At 40.1% G+C, this 19,661-nt stretch overlaps 1 protein-coding gene and 2 pseudogenes across 3 annotated transcripts in view; 1 reads left to right on the forward strand and 2 right to left on the reverse strand.

Annotated features, from left to right (window-relative positions):
- The window catches only part of UCHL5 (ubiquitin C-terminal hydrolase L5), a 667,016-nt gene that overhangs the window by 391,767 nt on the left and 255,588 nt on the right, over positions 1 to 19,661 (reverse strand). For all 3 annotated transcript variants that reach the window (XM_063940312.1, XM_063940311.1, XM_063940310.1), the window contains 2 exons: positions 12,699 to 12,824; positions 2,942 to 3,003 (listed from right to left, as the gene is read on the reverse strand). In XM_063940312.1, coding sequence (XP_063796382.1) covers positions 2,942 to 3,003; positions 12,699 to 12,824 — 188 coding nt within the window. The remainder of the gene's footprint in view (positions 1 to 2,941; positions 3,004 to 12,698; positions 12,825 to 19,661) is intronic.
- Positions 5,100 to 5,220, reverse strand: LOC134963370 (5S ribosomal RNA; annotated as a pseudogene).
- LOC134963372 (5S ribosomal RNA) lies at positions 11,225 to 11,345 on the forward strand (annotated as a pseudogene).

Below are 19,661 nucleotides of genomic sequence, written 5' to 3' on the forward strand. Positions count from 1 at the left end.
AGTCAAGGCCTTGTCCATTGGAAGGTATACCTTCTGAGACACCGTATCCAGGATCATCCCCAGGAACTGAATTCTGAGACGGTTCAAGGTGCGACTTCTGGAAATTTAGGATCCATCCTTGATCAGTAAGCAGACAAGTAGTCAAGTTGATGCTGTGCAGCAGCTGTTCCCTGGAACCCACCTTAATCCGGAGATCGTCCAGGTACGGGATTACGTCGACACCCATCATGTGTAATTGCAGCATCATCTCTGCCATGACTTTCGTGAATACCCTTGGGGCTGTGGAGAGACCTGAAACTGGAAATGTTGGCCCAGAACAGCGAACCAGGGAAACGCTTGATGAGGGGCCCATATAGGGATATGCAGTTATGAATCCTTGATATCCAGGGACACTAGGAACTCCCCCTCCTCCAGACCTGACATCACTGCACTTAGTGATTCCATCTTGAATTTGAACACTCGAAGATAAGGGTTCAGGGATTTGAGGTTCAAGATCGGCCGAACAGAGCCGTCCGGCTTCAGGACTACAAAGAGACTTGAGTAAAATCCCTCTGTGTGTAATGGCGAAGGTACTGGGAAATACCTCCTGTTGAAAGCAGTCTTTGAATAGCTTCTTGCAAGGTAACTCTTGCTACAGGTGAAGCTGACAAGCCTGACTTGAAGATTCTGAGAGGAGGTAGTTCCTGAAATTCCAGCCGGTATCCTTGGGATAGGAGATCCCCCACCCAAGGATCCCAGCAGGACTCTGCCCATACAGTATGTGGGTGACGTTTTGAAGGCGAGCACCTACTGAAGTTACCTTGCTTCTGGGGCCAACCGTCACGTGAAGGGCTTTGTGGAAGAGGATCCGGAAGCCAAAGATGCAGCAGCCACTGGTTTACGAGACGTATCGCAAGTTCCTCTAGCAGCACTGGAGGAACCTCTGGCTCTGCCTCTGAATCTGGCCACATGAAAGGACTGCAGAGAGGGCCCAGGATATGGCAGTCTAGCGGGAGGCACACCAGATGGCAGATATGTAGATTTACCTGCTTGAGATATCCACTTCTCTGAACAAGCCATCTCCTGTAAAAGGAAGGATCGCCACACCTTTCTTGGAATCAAAATCTGCTGACCACTGTCACAGCCACAAGGGTTTGTGAGTCGACACCGCCATAGCAGTGGTACGGCCGTTAATAATACTCAGCTCCTTAACAGCGTCACTCATGAAATTTGCAGCATCTTGGATATGCTGTAACAGTGTAATAATTTCATCCTGAGGTAGTGTATTTAAACCCTTTAATAGTATTATCAGACCATTTTACCATGGCTCCAGAAATCCAGCCACAAACTATGGTAGGGCGTTGGGCTATGCCGCTGCAGTATAAATTGACTTGTGTGGTCTCAATTTTGCGATCAGCTGGGTCTTTGAGAGAAACAGCCCCAGATACAGGTGGCACAATCTTACGTGACAGTCTGGACACAGACGTATCCACTGTTGGTGGGTTTTCCTAGACATTCCTATCCTCAGCTGGGAAGGGAAAAAGAATTTAGTACTCGTTTAGGAATAATAAATTTATTGTCAGGATTTAACCATGCTTCTTTAGAAAGGGAATTTAATCCTTAGAAACAGGGAAGGTTGCAGAGGTCTTTGGTTTCACATTAAAAAACAATTCCTCTGCTGGCTCTGCTTCCTTATCTGGAATGTTGAGGACCTCTCTAATAGAATAAATCAGGGCCTCAACACACGGACACAGGAATTATCCTTGTTCACCTCTACTTCTCCCGCCTCAAACTCTGGTAATTCAGCATCAGAGTCAGACTGTAAAATTTGTGGGAGAGTGCGTTTGAGAGAGACCACCAGGGTGGGCTTAGGAGCCAGCCTGGGGTCGGCAGCAGTTATCATGAAACAGTTTAAAGACTGTTTCAATGATTGCCTTTCCTCCTTAGCAGTAGCTAACTCAGAATTTATGTTAGTAATCACTGACTTAAATAATTCCATCCATTCAGATTCCTGCAAATTATTACCCTGTGAGGGTATAGTGCATTGGGTACACATTAGAGACCCTTGTGAGGAAGGTGTAAACTTAGCCTTACATAAAGTACACACAGACTTATTTTCAGACCTGCTATAGCAGAAATCACAGAGTTACTGAGGAAACACAGTGCAGTGTTAGTGAGACAGCACACTTATCCCAGACAACCCCGAATGGAGTGATACAGAGAGGATTGGGACCAGCACACAATACCTCAGATCAGAGCAGCGAGGCGCTGCTGGGTTTATCTTATATGTCTAATTTACTTCACAGTGGTGTAAGAGTATGGAACCCTTTTTTGTTAATAACGCCAGTGTGGGTACACAGCGAGCACCATAGCCCGTAGCCGGGTGATCAATGTCCCTTCATGCCACCATGTTCACTGGGGACTCGCTAACCGGGACCCCGGTGACTGTACCCACCACACCGCGTCTTCGGCATCTGTTAGGGGTGGCGGCATGCTGCCGGCATGGGCTCACATTCTGGGAGTGTGAGAAAAATCACCTCAGGAGCTCCGTGTTCTGTCAGCGGGGATACGAACCATTAACTCTAAGAAAGTTGGTTCGGTCCACACCCTAAGTCCCACGACGCAGGCAGACTGGTTACCAACCAGTGCTGCCTGAAAATAAGAAACTAAAACAAATTTCTGAAGAAAACTCTCTGGAGCACAAATGAATGCAACCGGCTCCTTGGGCACATTTTTCTATACTGAGTCTGTAGGAGGGGCATAGAGGGGAGGAACCAGCACACAATATTAATTTCTTAAAGTGCTAGGCTCCAGTGGATCCGATCTATACCGCATGGTAACTACATTTCCCAGTATCCACTAGGACATTAGAGAAAGAGGGGATACAAGTTGGATTATTACATACTGTAGCTTACTGATAGTTTGAAGGTTTAGATGAAAGGTAATAAATCTCAGGAAGTACCTTGCAAAGCTGTTGTGTACTTGTCGAATCACTTCGGAGTTGCTTAATGCTAATCCCTTCATCTAAGAGAGAGAGACATAGGTGAAGTCAATAATAAATGTCAGATGATTTGTCAACAGCTTGACAGAAACTTAAAAGGTACTTTAACATAAATGGTACAATAATACTCCTCTAGAGATCCCATCTAAAATGGATTCAAATCTAACATTTTATAGTATAATTACATATGAAACAAGCAATTTATTTTGTGCAAATCTGTACAAACAAAAATGTGTGATATGAATAAAATCCAAAAGATTCTAACTCGCAAAATGTTCCCCATTCTTCTCTTTTTATTTCAGTCCACAAGGCACCCAAATGGTCCACAATTTCAGTATATGCATGATTGGCCACAGGCGACTTGATTAGTACCTTAATCAATTTGATTTAGCCGTGTGTGCTGAGCCATGGATCTCTTTAGTGTAAAAACAAAAATGTGCGATATGAATGCTAACTTGCAAAGTGTTCCCCATTCTTTTCTTTTATAGATGCAATAACAGATTAACCTCCACAGTACGTCCATCAATTAAATGAAACACACTCCTATCTTATAAATATTTAATAATAGATTTATATATGGGATAAATGGTTTCTTTTGTGTGGAATGTAATCCTATAACTATAGGACTTCCCAATCTTAATATCCACTGCGTAGTCATGAATATTTCACCAAAATTATATATATTGTTGCTAGTATCTAAATATGTCTATAATGTGTATTGCAGTTAAGTGATAGATGTACTCTGATACATTTGATTTATTGAAGGAAGAATGGAACACTTTTGGAGGTATTCAATTAAGTGCCTTTTTTTGACAAGTCGAAAAAACAGCACTAATTCGGCACAGGTCATACAATTGCAGGCATTTTTGCCCGTTTTTTTAATACATTTTCACCCATGCCGTTTCACTTTTTTTCTGTTGAATCAGCATGGGCGAAAAATTGCTCCAAACTGGTAAAAAAAAACACCTGCAAATTCACCAAAACACGTGTATCAGTGGCGAAATCGCCAATACACGTGGTTTTCGCCAGTGCCAGATTTTCCGGAAAATGTCACGGTCATTGAATAGGTCGAATGTAAATTCGACCTAAAAACAGGCAAAAACTGCAGTTTTTTCGACTGGTAAAAAAAAACTGCACTAATTGAATACCCCCTTTGTATCTCATATTATGATGTTGAACATACTGTAACTGTTAATTTATAATAAGCAATGGCAAATAATACACAGGGATAAGAAGGTTTAAAATAAGGTATGTGTGGATACAGTTCCTGCACAGAGGAATAGATTCCACCAGCTCAGGTCTCCACTAAGGTAGCAGAACAGTGAGAAATTGTAGTCATGCATTTATTTTCTGGAACAGTTTATTTAGGAATAGCTTTTATTTTACAAGGATGAATATGGCTTTCTTTGGAAACCATAGTACAATACAAAGACTGTACAGCGCGGTATGAGAAAACAAATTTGTGATTCTTCTGTTTAAGAAAAGAAAATTGGAAACCGCACTGGTGTAATAAGTGTATATGTATAATGATAAATATCTGTAATTAACTGATAATTAAATTCAAGGTTCAAATCCTCATTTTAGGAAGCAGATACATAAGGTAACACACTCCTTATTTTTGTGTATCAAACAGCTGCCCATCAGTGGTGCTCCCCCGAGTCAGTTATTCTCAATGTAAACATGGAAAGAAGAAAAAAAGAAGACTCTTTTTGGGAAGCACTCCTATACAGATAATGTTGTATGACTGGATGTCACAATAGCTGACTAAAATACAATACTTTAATAATTCTCATTAAAATTAATTATTGAGGAGTTCAATGAGCGCCAATATTTGTTAAAATGGTGACATTGCGAAAATATAGAAAAATGTATATAGATTACAAGGTACAGATACCTAATATAAGCCGAGATGGGTATATCTGTGAATTTGTGAACAGACAAAACAACTGTAGGACAACCTGTGGTCAAAAAATTTGATCATTTAGTGTATATATATGACCATCATTTGAAAACTGCTGTACATCCCAAATGGGAATTGAATCCTAGCAGGTAGTTGAATCATAGGTCATAACCGAGATGTAAGTCAGTGCTCTATTTTAGTGACAGAAAGGGTGGCAAATATTTGCAGTACCAGGGTGTTCCTTGGTGGTCTCCCATCCAAGTACTTAAACCGGCCCTCCACTGCTTGGCTTCCAAGATCAGATGAGATTGGGCATCTCCAGTGGGGTATGACCGCAGACCTTATGCTTACCCTTGTCACGCTGTGTCCTAATTGGACACAAATAAGAGCCGATTTGCGTAATTATGTGAACCACAGGTATCGAGGCAGCTGATTTGGTGTAAGAAAAATCAAGAGTTTTTTTCTCAAAGATATAACACAAAGATATAACACAGAATTCAGATACCCATCTAAATTTTCACGGTTAAATCAGTCGCAGTACAAGTAGAAAAGACATCTATGCTGCACAGATATTTCATATGAATATCGGATATTCTAGATTATAATATTCTTTTAACTATGCAGAGAGGGAAACCTCCAAATTTGGTCTCCAAAAAAATCAATAGATGTATGAAAATACACCATGGATTGTGCAAAAAGTATATAACATAAGCAATGCAATCTCCAGCTCTAATGCCCCATCATAAATTATCTTTAGGCAATAGGAAAATAATAAAACAGACAATATACCATATATATCATCAGCTAGGTGTTTCAAAACAACATGGATTTCTGCATTACAAAGAGAGAAAACATTTGTGTGTTTGATAAGCTCCAAAAGATATTGGATGTATCTGCATCCGCTGTTTTGGTAGCAATATAGACCAAACTCAGAATGGCACTTGTTCACTTACTGGTGATGATTGACTGTCACTTAAGCATATGGTAAAGTGATCTGCCACGTGGATGTGAGTTTTTCGTGCACACAAAAGAAAAAGTGCATATATCAAAAATATTACCTCATCCAGGTGTACATTCATTAAGCTATGTCCTACTTGTATAAGGGAGATGATAAGGGAGATCCTGATGTGTGGAAGGTGCTGGCCGCGTCTGCCCGCGTACTGCCCGCTGCTGTGCTCCGGCCGCACTGTTCTTCCTGTTAGGCTGGTTCCCGTAGCGACGAACTATGCCGTGATCGGCTAAGTTGCGGTCACGTGTGCGCACCACGTGACCGTGAGGTTGTTGCCTCTCCTCCTTCTTCCTGACGTACGTTTCGCAAGATAGCTTGGTCACAGGGCGTCGGTGGGTTCAGACCCTTGATTGTTCTTATAGCAGTAGTGCTATTTACTGATTGGTTCTTAAACGGGGGATTGATACGTATTCTGACCTATCATAATGATTATCAGTCAGTGGGTTCCCATTGGGTGATATGTCATGATTGACATTAAAAAGGACCAATCAGTATTTCTTGACGGACGATCATTTAAGTTAATATAAAAAGAGCTGATAGGACTAATTCAGAGTATTACTGACAATAGAAATAAGGAGAAAGTATAGATTAAAAACGAATGAATTAAAATATAAAGATATAGATAAAAATATATAAATGTGGATATACTATTATTAGGATAGAGAATACAGATTGTTTTAAATATAATTCTGTGTACAACACTTAAAGTATTTGTACCTATTACTGTATAGATTATTAATTGTGAAGAATTAATATTTTTGAAAGGATATTATTAGGGAAAATTTGATATATGAATATATATATATATATATAATATATACATACATATATATGTTTAAAAACCCACTTTTTATTGGTGAGTATGTAATGGTGACTATTGTTAATAAGCTGAAGTGTTTATGTGATGAAGTGCGATACATATGTTATTAACAAACAATATATATAAATTGAAAAAATAATGTGCTAGGATGTTAAGAGGGCATTGTGATAAAAATATTAAAAGTATTCTAACAAATAGACCGTGTACATGTACATGCGTTAATATGCATGTGCATGTATGTGGAAGTTAGTGAAGCAATGCCTATGTGGGCCCATAGTGCTGAGATGTATGTGAAGGAAAAAGAGAGTTAAAAGATATATATAATTATTAATAATCATTTAGTGCAATACAGGGACCACAATATAGTGTAGTGATACCAATTATGTGTATTAAAAATTATTGAAATTAAAATTAAAAAGAGGTTGATAAATTTACATATATATATACGGTTATACCGACCATGCCATAAGTTAATAATAAGTGGCGGTGTTGTATAATAGTGAAAAATACTAAATTTGCCATGCTTATTGGTTGTGCACTTTATAATGTCATTTGAAATTGTGTTAATAATGACAGTTGTATTATAAAGTCAGTTTTTTGAATGAAAAAGATTTATACCATGCTCAGTGGTTATTGTCAGTATTGTGCACTAAGCATCTATATATAGTTGGTAAGGGAAGATAGGAAGGGAAATGAGAAAGGGATAGAGGAAACGGAGAGAGGAGCAAGAAAGGGAGGGGGGGGGGGAAATGGGGAGGTTGGAAAACAAAATCATGAAGGTGTCTGGATAGTGGGATTACTTTTTCAATTTAAAAAAACCCCATAATTAATGTTTTCATTCATGCCAAAAGGGTGGATAGTACCTAGTTTAAAAATCCACTCACATTCTTTCCTCAGTAGGGTGTCTGTCAAGCTGCCCCCGCGGATTCCAAGTTTGATTTTTTCAAGTCCAAAGACCCTAAGTTCTTCCCATCTATTATCATGGTGTTGGTAAAAGTGGCGAGCTACTGTAGTGAGTGGTTTCATCTTTGTTTTGTCAGAAATGGCGTTGCGTATAGTCCCAATGTGTTCTAGGACACGTTGTTTCAGTGGGCGAGTGGTAATACCCACATATTTCTTGTCACAGCTGCATTTGATGCAGTAAATGACACCTTCAGTTAAACAATTCATATAGTCGTTGATCTTGAATACTGTCCCGTATTTATCCTTTACTTCCTTCACCGTTTCAATGTGTCTGCAAGCTTTGCATTTACCACAAGGGTATGTTCCTGTTGTGATACTTTTCTTGGTGGGTATTCTTTGAAAATGGCTTTGTACCAATTGGTCTTTCAAGTTTCTAGACCTCCGCCAGCTCATGGAGACACGTGAGCCAAGTTTTTCTGATAAGTCTGAGTCAGCATGTAATACATGCCAATGTTTTTGTATTGCTTCACTTACCTCCTTCCATTCTTGGCAATAGTTACCCACAAATCTAATGATATTTGTATTCTGTGCTGTCTCTTTCTTCTTAAAGATAATGTTATCCCTCGAGGTAATTTGTGCATTCCGAGATGCTTTTTTTATTGAGGTATTACTGTATCCTCTTTCACGTAGTCGTTGGGCCAGCTCTGTGCTCTGTTTTTTAAAATTATGATCATCTGAGCAATTCCTGCGAAGACGCAGAAATTCTCCTTTCGGTATGTTTTCTATGGTGGGATGGAAGTGTGAACTTGTCTGATGCAGCAGGGTGTTTGTCGCTGTGGTTTTACGATACAGGCTTGTAGCTATCATTCCCTCTGGGTCCTTGTAGATCATTAAATCCAAAAATGGTAATTCCGTCTGGCTGATATTGTGAGTTAGACGGAGATTGAGATTGTTGTCATTGAGACGCTCTATAAACTGATGTAATAATTGTAGGTCCCCTTCCCATATCATAAAGATATCATCTATATATCTGGTCCACCTAATGATATTAGATGTAAAATCATCATTAATGTCTTTAAAGACGAATTCTCTCTCCCACCATCCTAAAAAGATGTTCGCATAAGTAGGTGCACAGGCCGCCCCCATGGCTGTGCCTCGCGTTTGGAGGTAAAACCTGTCATTGAATACGAAGAAATTGTAGTAGAGTACAAAATGCAGCAGTTTGATCAAAAAGGTATGAAATTCCTCCCAGCCTTCGGCGTGTAGAAAATATTCGACTGCTGCTATGCCTTCCGTGTGGCCGATAGAGGTATAAAGTGCTTCTACATCTAATGATACTAGGTATTGATTGTCCTCCAATTTTACATCATGCAGTTTCCTAAGTATATCTGCTGTGTCTTGTATGTATGAAGGAAGACCCAGTACAAGATGTCTGAGGTGCAAGTCCAAAAAGATGCTAGCTTTTTCCGTTAGTCCTCCTATACCTGATACTATCGGTCTTCCAGGTGGGTTAAGAATATTTTTGTGTACTTTTGGCAACATGTAATAAGTAGGAATTTTTGGATTCTGTATTTGTAAATATTCATATTCCTGTCTTGTAATCGACCCTTGTTCTTGAGCCTGAGTAATGATCTTAGAGTAGACCGACATGTAGTTGCCCAAGGGGTTCAAAAGTATCCTTTTGTAGCAGTCAGTGGATTCCAGTTGTCGTAGTGCTTCTTTAATATAATCCTTTTTAGGCCAAATCACAATGTTACCCCCTTTGTCCGAGGGCTTTATTACGACATCCTGCCATGTTTGTATCTCCCTCATGGCCTGTCTTTCTTGATACGTCATGTTCGATTGACGGGAATATTTCTTATTGGTATAAATTAGATCAAATTCTTTTGCCACCAGTTTCTGAAATACTTGAACTTCTGGGCATATATGTTCAGGTGGGAAATATGTAGATTTCTTCTTGATAGCAGGTCTAGTAGGAGGTCTGTGGTCCATATGATTTGGCACATATTGGTCTTGTTCTAATTCATATAGTGCAGCTAGTGCCTCTTCCTCCATTGCTTGAAGATCTGAGGTTGCGGACTCCTCTGTCTCCGAGGTTACAGATTTCTCTGTCTCAGAGGTTTCTCTACTTGTTGTAATGGGAGTTGTTTTATCACTATAAAGTTTTGTCAATAATAATTTCCTCCCAAATAGTTTCAAATCCTTTTCCCATCTGAACCTTTCAAAATGCCCTGTGGGAGAGAATGTCAGGCCTTTACTCAGTATGGATTTCTGTGCATCTGTGAGTATGTGTTCGGAAAGATTGATAATTTTGAGTTTATTGTCATGTTGTTTATTTTCCCCGTTGGTCAGCAGGCTGGTGGTTGTCATCTCCTCTGTGTGTTTCGGGTCAGAGGTGGTGAGAAATCCCATTGTTGCTGTCCTCTTCTTCCTCTTCCGCCCCCTCCTCGTCTTCCTCCTCTTTGTCTTCCCCGTGCCCTCCCTGACCGGGGGTCCCCTAAAAAAGACGAGGTAGATGGGGAGGGATTATATTGATTGATGCTTGCTTGTCCTCTGGAACTCTGGTGTTTTTCGGGTATGTAGTCAGCAGTGTCTTCTGTTCCCGACGTTTCTGCCTCTGAGGATGAATAGTCACCTGTATATTTAGTTGTATTTCTTTTCCAGGAAGACCTTTGCCATTTAAAAACTTTTCCAGAAGCAAAGTCCTTTTTATCCCTGGCGTACTTGGTTCGTTTCCGGTCAATAATAGATTGTTCATATGCCTGTAATTCTTGTTTATTGTGCTCAAAACACTTCTGGAATTGTAAGTCCTTTTCACAGGTTTCTAATTTTTTACCTAGATCTTCCAGGTCACGCTCGCATTCCTCCAATATCAGATTATTATGCTTAGTTAGAATGTTCATAAGATCGCTGGAACATTTGAGGAGAGTATTTTCCCATTCCTTCTTTAAGTTCTCACTCGCTAAATCGAAGGCCGGAAAAATTCTTGGACGGAGGCCTCTAGGAGATATTTTATTTTTAATGTAGTTTTCTAAAGTTGTAAGGTCCCAAGTGGTCCGAATTTGTTTTCGTAACAACACGTTTAGTTTGTGGAAGTCAGATTCCCAACTGATATGGGGTTCATTGTCAGTTATTTCGCTTGGGAAAATATCATCTAAATTATCCTTATTTTTGCGTCTTGAACTCAGCTCTTGCCTAAAGATAATTTATGATGGGGCATTAGAGCTGGAGATTGCATTGCTTATGTTATATACTTTTTGCACAATCCATGGTGTATTTTCATACATCTATTGATTTTTTTGGAGACCAAATTTGGAGGTTTCCCTCTCTGCATAGTTAAAAGAATATTATAATCTAGAATATCCAATATTCATATGAAATATCTGTGCAGCATAGATGTCTTTTCTACTTGTACTGCGACTGATTTAACCGTGAAAATTTAGATGGGTATCTGAATTCTGTGTTATATCTTTGTGTTATATCTTTGAGAAAAAAACTCTTGATTTTTCTTACACCAAATCAGCTGCCTCGATACCTGTGGTTCACATCATTACGCAAATCGGCTCTTATTTGTGCCCAATTAGGACACAGCGTGACAAGGGTAAGCATAAGGTCTGCGGTCATACCCCACTGGAGATGCCCAATCTCATCTGATCTTGGAAGCCAAGCAGTGGAGGGCCGGTTTAAGTACTTGGATGGGAGACCACCAAGGAACACCCTGGTACTGCAAATATTTGCCACCCTTTCTGTCACTAAAATAGAGCACTGACTTACATCTCGGTTATGACCTATGATTCAACTACCTGCTAGGATTCAATTCCCATTTGGGATGTACAGCAGTTTTCAAATGATGGTCATATATAGACACTAAATGATCAATTTTTTGACCACAGGTTGTCCTACAGTTGTTTTGTCTGTTCACAAATTCACAGATATACCCATCTCGGCTTATATTAGGTATCTGTACCTTGTAATCTATATACATTTTTCTATATTTTCGCAATGTCACCATTTTAACAAATATTGGCGCTCATTGAACTCCTCAATAATTAATTTTAATGAGAATTATTAAAGTATTGTATTTTAGTCAGCTATTGTGACATCCAGTCATACAACATTATCTGTATAGGAGTGCTTCCCAAAAAGAGTCTTCTTTTTTTTCTTCTTTCCATGTTTACATTGATTCTTCTGTTTTCAAGATATGAACTCCGTTAAGAACGCACTATTTTTCTACTAATTCTAGTAAATTATAGTGTTCTCAAATTTGTATGGTTTGGACCACAATGCAATTTCTACAACTCCTACAATTTATACAACCTCTGTTTTACATTACAAGAGAAAATTTCTGGCGCTGTGATTACATAGGTGTGTATGCTGCTCTCTCAGGGGAAAATTGGTATTTTACCCCTGCAATAGAAACGAAAAAAGACCAAATGAGAGAGCGCTATTCACATCTAATGTGGATTTTATTTTTCCTTATTTATCAATATCTCCTAAAAGCACATTAAATTTATTTTTTCGCCTCTGTTTTACATTACCTTTCTTTTTTTTATTTCCTTATATGTCCGAATAGTAAATGAGTGGCCAGGATACACTATTCGGATTTGCAGGTGAGCCAATTGCTAGAGGCATGAGAATATTAAGGTTGCGAATGTGTATCCATGAATGTTTAATGTTGATAGAGTCTCAAATGGGCACAAACATCAACAAATCTTAAACAGATAACAGTGAAAGGTCTTTTTTCATAAAGCAAATTAATTTAGTGAATTAGCTCAATTTTAAATCAATTATGTAATAACACTTTCTGCAGACAAATTTATTTTTACAGTATTTGAATGCTGCTCAACTTTTCTCATCCCTCTCATTTACACACTGAGCTATGTGCATTAGTAAAAGAATGGAAATTAATTAAAGTAAAGGCCATGAATAAAAGTAGATAAAACAGTTTCTGGAACAAACAGCAGAGTTAAAACAATAAACAGTATATTAACTATCAGTTTGATTCATATATCAATGAAGTAATTTTTTCCACATTTAAAGAATCCAATATTACTGGATGGCAATAGGATAATGGCCAGGTACTTACAGCTGCATCAAAACTTTGAGTGAACTCCTTGAATTCCGACAGGGTTTCTCCTAATTCTATATCCGGGTGAGTTGTATTCAGCAAAATGCTGACAATTGCTTGTGTTGCACATGCATTACTTATAACCTAGTTAGAAGGAAGAGGAGGGAAAAAAAAAATCTATTATGGTCACCAACCGAGGCTCAAACAGGTATGGGTAAATATTATAACAGTGCAGAAAATAGGATTTTACTTATCGGTAAATCTATTTCTCGTAGTCCGTAGTGGATGCTGGGGACTCCGTAAGGACCATGGGGATAGACTGACTCCGCAGGAGACATAGGCACTTTAAGAAAGAATTTAGGTTCTGGTGTGCACTGGCTCCTCCCTCTATGCCCCTCCTCCAGACCTCAGTTAGAGAAACTGTGCCCAGAAGAGCTGACAGTACAAGGAAAGGATTTTGATAATCCAGGGCAAGATTCATACCAGCCACACCAATCACACCGTATAACAAGTGAAAACAACCAGTTAACAGTATGATAAACAACAGAGCATCAGGTCAACCCTGATGCAACCATAACATAACCCTTATTGAAGCAATAACTATATACAAGTATTGCAGAAGAATTCCGCACTTTGGACGGGCGCCCAGCATCCACTACGGACTACGAGAAATAGATTTACCAGTAAGTAAAATCTTATTTTCTCTAACGTCCTAGTGGATGCTGGGGACTCCGTAAGGACCATGGGGATTATACCAAAGCTCCCAAATGGGCGGGAGAGTGCGGATGACTCTGCAGCACCGATTGAGCAAACACAAGGTCCTCCTCAGCCAGGGTATCAAACTTGTAGAACTTTGCAAAAGTTTTTAAACCTGACCAAGTAGCCGCACGGCAAAGCTGTGTTAAAGTCGAAAAATATCATGATGCGTATGCCTTGCACTAACCCCATGCACATGCCCGCTGCGCGTGCACACGCTCTACCGTGCGTGCGCATATTCACACTTTGCGTAATGGAGCTTCTACGGCCGTGCGCCTTGGCGCGTGGTATGCGCATTTACGGTAGAGTTTGTGAGCATGTAGCGGGCGACTCGATCGTAGCATATTTAACCCATATAGTGTTTTATAGTTAATATTCCCCTAAATAATGTCAGCGAGTATGTTTAGTTTAAACGGTTCCTGGACAGAGAGATTCCTCTTTGCATGATAGGAAGGGTCAGATAAAGGTTGAAAGGTGGTGTCTAGTATCCAGCTGTAGGGTATTTTAAGGGTAACATTTTGGTGTTGGTCAGGAAAGGATCGCTCGCTCCTGCGTATAGTTATGTACAAAAGTAGTTTATGGACATTAACTGTATCACTCTCTCTGAAGGCTTTCTCTTTGAATGCTGAGGGCTGGATCCAGGACGCGCTTGCGAATCATCCCCACGTATGTATATTTCTCTGTAGCCATTTTGTTATCCATATTGTTTGCCATTTGTTCTCATTCTGTTTGCTCGTGTTTGCGATTGTTTGCTATTGTTCATATTATTCTTCGTTATTCTGTTTAGATTTCCCTGTTAGTTTGTAGTGTATAACCTGTATTGTGTTTCCCCTTTTCTCTAAACCATCAACGACGGTGTTAGAGCCGGTGTGGTTTTTAAATCCAAACAAGGTCCTGCGTTTTCACTATTTACTACAAAGGGCTTATCTTAGTGTCTTAATCGCTCAAACAGCATACACATTGTTAAAGGTTTTAAGCGTTACATCGTTACAGTATTTGATTATTAAGGTTTAGAGTATAAGCATATTCTTACTGTGTTTAGTTAAACAAGGTTTACTGTATATCATTCTATGAGCGTCTGCACCACTCGTGTTTCATTCTCACGGCGCAGCGTCTGCTACGCTGTACGGTACTCGGTACGCCAATAACGTGCTTGGTACTAAGTGTAAATCCGTGAGCGTACGTGTCGCTCATGCGTCGCGCCCACGGCCTAGCGTCTGATACGCTAAGTGCGTACCCCTACGGTACTCAGTGCGCAAATAGCGTACGTGGTCCGTAATATTATATAGCTTTATGTTTAAAGGTAATATTTGACATTATCAATTGGGGGCAATGGTCCGGGCCTCCTCATATCCGCAGCCTAGCAGGACAAGGCAGACTTTTATCTATTAACAAAGGGCGAAAAGGTAGTATCCCCTTGTTAGCCGTTTGGTGGTCGGGGATACAGTAGTGCTGATTAGATAAGCGTTGCTCCGCTTGGTTTGTAGGGATGCTGGTGGGATCCGGGATCCGAAAGGTAAGAACGTAAAGCTATTGTTTATTTTTTTTTAAAGTCTGTGAATTTCTGAATACAAGCATACACCTGTACTCTGCATATCTGATTATATTGTTGCAAAACAAGGTTCAAATGAGTCATATTGTGTTTGATTCAGATTGGATTGCTTATCTGTTTAAGTAGGTTTAAAAGTATATTTAAAAGTTGCTGCAAAAGCCTTGATATAGTGTTGTTGTTTTTTTTTTTTTATTTACTCAGGCCTAAAATAACTTCAGGGGCTTGCATGGTGATTTTTTTTTTGACAAAGGAAGCCGTATGGTCTGTCTCCATTTTGTGTAACCCTCATGGATGTGGAAGGGGGAGGAGCAGCGGCCATTTTGGGATGGTAATTTTTTTTCTTCTTAAAGGCTGATTTTCAGTCTGCTCAGAAATAATCAGCCGTCCTTGGTCAAAAAGAAATCACCATTTATGAGTTACCAATGCATTTATTTAACCCACGCCATAGTAAATTACAAATAGATTCAGATGGGGCATAATAAAAGTTAATAGTAAGATGAATTTGATGTAAGAACCACATACAGATAAACAAAGTTTTTTTTCTCTTTACCTCTAGGACTCAGTTAAACTCTGCTTGTTGTAAAATAGCCAGTGAAATGCAAATTAAGCTGTGTGGCTGCTTTTTCCTGGCAGTGAAAAACCACCTTCACAGACAGTCAAAATCACATTCATATGCAAATTAGAAGTACTTAATGAGTAAATGAGCCTCAGGATACCAGTGAATGGTACATAGATATAATATTATAATTATGTGTGTGTGTGTTTATATCAATGTATGTTCTGCAAGATAGCTATCCAATATGAATCATACTATTGGACGCATTTATTATTAGATTAATTTAGAACTGTATTTTGTGTATTCTGCATATCTACTTGTTGCCATTACATTGATTATTAGATTTATTTTGACCCGTGCTGAAAAATTTGTTGCTGTTTAGTTAAAAGTAAAGAGTAATATTTAAGGGAGTAATTGTAAAACACACACGCAGCCTGACCCAGTTATAAAGGTTTATACAGGAGATACTGTGTGGTGCTTGGTAAGCGATTATAGTTAAATATCGTTTACATTGATAGAAGCGTGTTATTTGTGTTACTGCGGCCTTTGTATGTGTGTCACGGACCACATGCAAGATTGCGTACGCAACGCAAAGGCCTACACACGTGGCGTATATTACGCAACGTGCGTACGGATACGCCCACTAAATACAAATCACACGATAGCATTGTTTTAGTTTAGGCGAGACGGTAGCCACGCGATAATAGCACAAATTAATCAGTATCCAATATTTAGTTTAAAAACACCTTTTTTTCTGTATTACCTCTGGGGAGAGCTATCAGTTTACAGGAAATTATTTTTCTGATCAGAAAACTATAGAACGATAGTGTGGGCTGAAAAAGGTATGAGTGTATTGAATCCCGCTTGGTGGTCTTGGTGAAGCACGGTCTAGGTGAAAACGTGCGAGCACAGTCCAGGTGTACACGTGCGACGGAGTGTGACAAAGTTTTCGTGGTATTACGCTCCTGCTGTTGTGGAGCACAGTAGGGAGACTCCAATGATCTTACCATTTATAGACAACAAGTGTCTTTTAAGTGGTACGATTGGACCGCACGGTTGTAGGTGTAAACCCGTGACGCAACGTGATATGAGGTTGCATATTCATGCGTAAATTGCCCTCATACGTGTTGTAGGGAGCACATGCAAGCGTGATTTGTGTAAAATAAAGGTAGGGAATTTTTGCTGGTCTCACAGGAAAATCTCTAGAGGTAGGGCCTGCAACGACTACACGTGTCTGCTAGAAGGCGGACCGGGGATACTCGGAGCAGAAGAAGCTGGTGGAAGAGCTTGGAGAACTTCCACCGTAGACTACTGTGTTTGGTGCATTTTAGGAAGTTTTTCAATGTTAAAAAGGTCCACAATGGAAGCTAAGTGCACAACACAGGGACGTTTAGCAGTCAGGGTTCAGACTGCAGAGATTTGCCGACCCCGGGGGTCTGCTCGGTTAGTAATGTGGGGGAAGTATGGCCCCCACACTGAGACCTTTTGTGATGAATGGACACGAATGACTGTGGGGGATAAAGCACCATTTCCTGGGATAGGTAGTTTTGACTCAGAGGTATTGTATAATCTAAGGCTTAGGATATGTCTCTTAAAGTCCCAAAAACAAAGGGTCAGACACACAAACTGTTTACATTTATGGCAACGAGAGAGTGATATACAGAGGGAATTAGCTTACACAGCTGGTTCCAACCCTAGCAGGAAACTGATGGCAACTGGAGAAACAATGGCTACAGAGAATGGTATACTGGTATATGATGATAACAGTGCACTTAATAAATGTATAAATGACAATAAGAGTAAACGTAATAAATGTGTTAATGACGATAGGAGTAAAACTGATAAATGTACAAATTCTAACCCGTGCAAGTTGCACCCCATGTTAAACCTCCCTCAGGATTACAAGCAAGAAAGTGAGCCCAGCACGATGTCGGCACTTTCTCCAGCAGCCACCATACAAGACACCCAGGAGGGCACGGCCCAATCGGTAAAGGCAGTAGTAAAAACCCCTAACGGAGGGTCAGGTGAGGTCGTGTCCACAGGTAAGTATGGTATTGTATATTATGCACAGACAATTGCACCTCACATTGTAGAGTCAACACAAGATGATGTAGTTGAACTTAATCCTGTCAGGGTGATTGCAGTCTTAAATGGAAAGACGGACGCTCTGGGAGTCACTCCCGTCAGGAACATTGCAATGCATTGCCCCTGGTCCCGGACAGGATTAAGGACAATTATGTCTGAATTTCCTGATCACAGGAAAGATCTAGCCGCATGCCAAAGGTTTATTTAAGAACTAGGAAACGCCGCCGAACCCCATAATAAAGATTGGCGGACATTGCTGAGGGTATGTCTACCCTCCAATATTGACCCTGCTAAATTCATCACTGATTGTAAGTTAGACGCAGAAGTACCTCTCACTGAGGAATACAATCAGGAGAATGTTAAACAGATCAACCTGCAATTAGGAGTATATTTATCAACTGTTGTCAAGTGGAACAAAATTTTCTCCATTAGACAAAAATAAGGTTAAACTGCTTCTGATTATTTCCATCGAGCATTAGAGGAAATGGCTAGATACACTGGGATCGTGGACATTGAGGAAAGTGTACATCATAGAGAGGTAGCGGTGTCCGTATTAATGGAAGGTTTAAAAGAAGTGTTGAGAACAAGGGTACAGACCACTCAACCTAACTGGAGAGGTATCTCGGTGGCTGCATTAAGAGAGTCCGCTATCGAGCATGACCGTAATATCCAAAGAACCAGGGAAGCACAGGGAGAGCGGATGATGGTGATGAGCATCAAAGCACTAGAAGAGGCATCAAATCGACCAAAACCCCCAGCCCCTGGCACATGGAGGAAGCCAAGGGTTTGTTATCTGTGTAAAAGGGAAGGGTATTATGCCTGCAACTGTAACAGCACACATAAAGTCAGACCCTCTAGACAAGAATGCGAGCAAAGTTATGATACAAGTAATTGGAATCAGGGATCATATAGGAAAAATTTTGGGCCGCACCTGTAATTTGCAGCCAGTGAAGTTGATTATTAGCCTAGGTAGTAAACCTGAGGTCACAGTTGATGAAATTGTAGACACAGGGGGCAGCCAGGTAAACTCTGTAATTTATCTTAAATGTTTCCTCTTCATCTCTGACGTTCACTAGCAGAACTACAGCTCAAACGTCACATGTCTACTTGGTCTTTTCAGAGGTCTACCCAACACCAGTATATCTTACCAGCATCACTGTGCCTGGCCACGCACAGAGGGTGGAGAGTGGAAATACTGGTGGGGGAGACTGTGCAGAGATACCGATAGACATGTTGGTGCGACAGCCTGATGGTGAACGGAAATCTGACAATTTTTCTCTTTTTCTATTATTTTCTCTCTTTTTGTTCTTTTGTTTTACGGATGGTATGTCACACAACAGTTAAACAAATGGTAATTCAAGATTTATGCTCCTTACAGAAAGGTCGCTGATTCGGAAAGAATATCGTATCACTGGAGTGTTCGTTTTGGGAAGACTGAGAGACAGCACTGTTGAGACGGCATCTGAGCAAGAAGAACAAAAAGACTAGAGACGGTTTTCATAACAATTCTCTTTCCCTTCTATTATTTTCATTAACTCCCATTACCACTCTTTCTTTCTACTCCTACAAGATGGACTTGCCCCAAGAGACTGCATTCCGTGTTTTCCTGTTGACCCTGTTGTTGACCAGAGCAGTCTGTTTCGGTGAGAGTACCAGTGAGGTCGAAAAAGGATCTAGAATGGGTTCTGATGACCAGGATAGATTCGTAGAATTCCGAGAGCAACACAATCACCGAGCAAAGGCGAGTATCAGAAAACGATCTGGTAGCCATGACACAAAGAGACATTGTGAAGGATTGTTAGCTGAAGAGAATTGTATCTGTAAGAATTGTGAAAACATAGTTGAGGACGGGTGCATCCAGAGAGTCAGTCCAGCATTAATATCAACATGGAGTGCCATCCATTGAGTGACTATCACTCATTAGTGGGTAAAGTTTTAAACCAAACAGAATGCTGGGTGTGCTCACAAGTACCTCAAGGTCATAGAAAATCAGGACTAGTGCCATACGCTTTAACGATAGATGAGGTACTTA

This window comes from Pseudophryne corroboree, chromosome 9 (assembly GCF_028390025.1).
Source record: "Pseudophryne corroboree isolate aPseCor3 chromosome 9, aPseCor3.hap2, whole genome shotgun sequence".
In the NCBI taxonomy this organism is placed as follows: Eukaryota; Metazoa; Chordata; class Amphibia; order Anura; family Myobatrachidae; genus Pseudophryne; species Pseudophryne corroboree.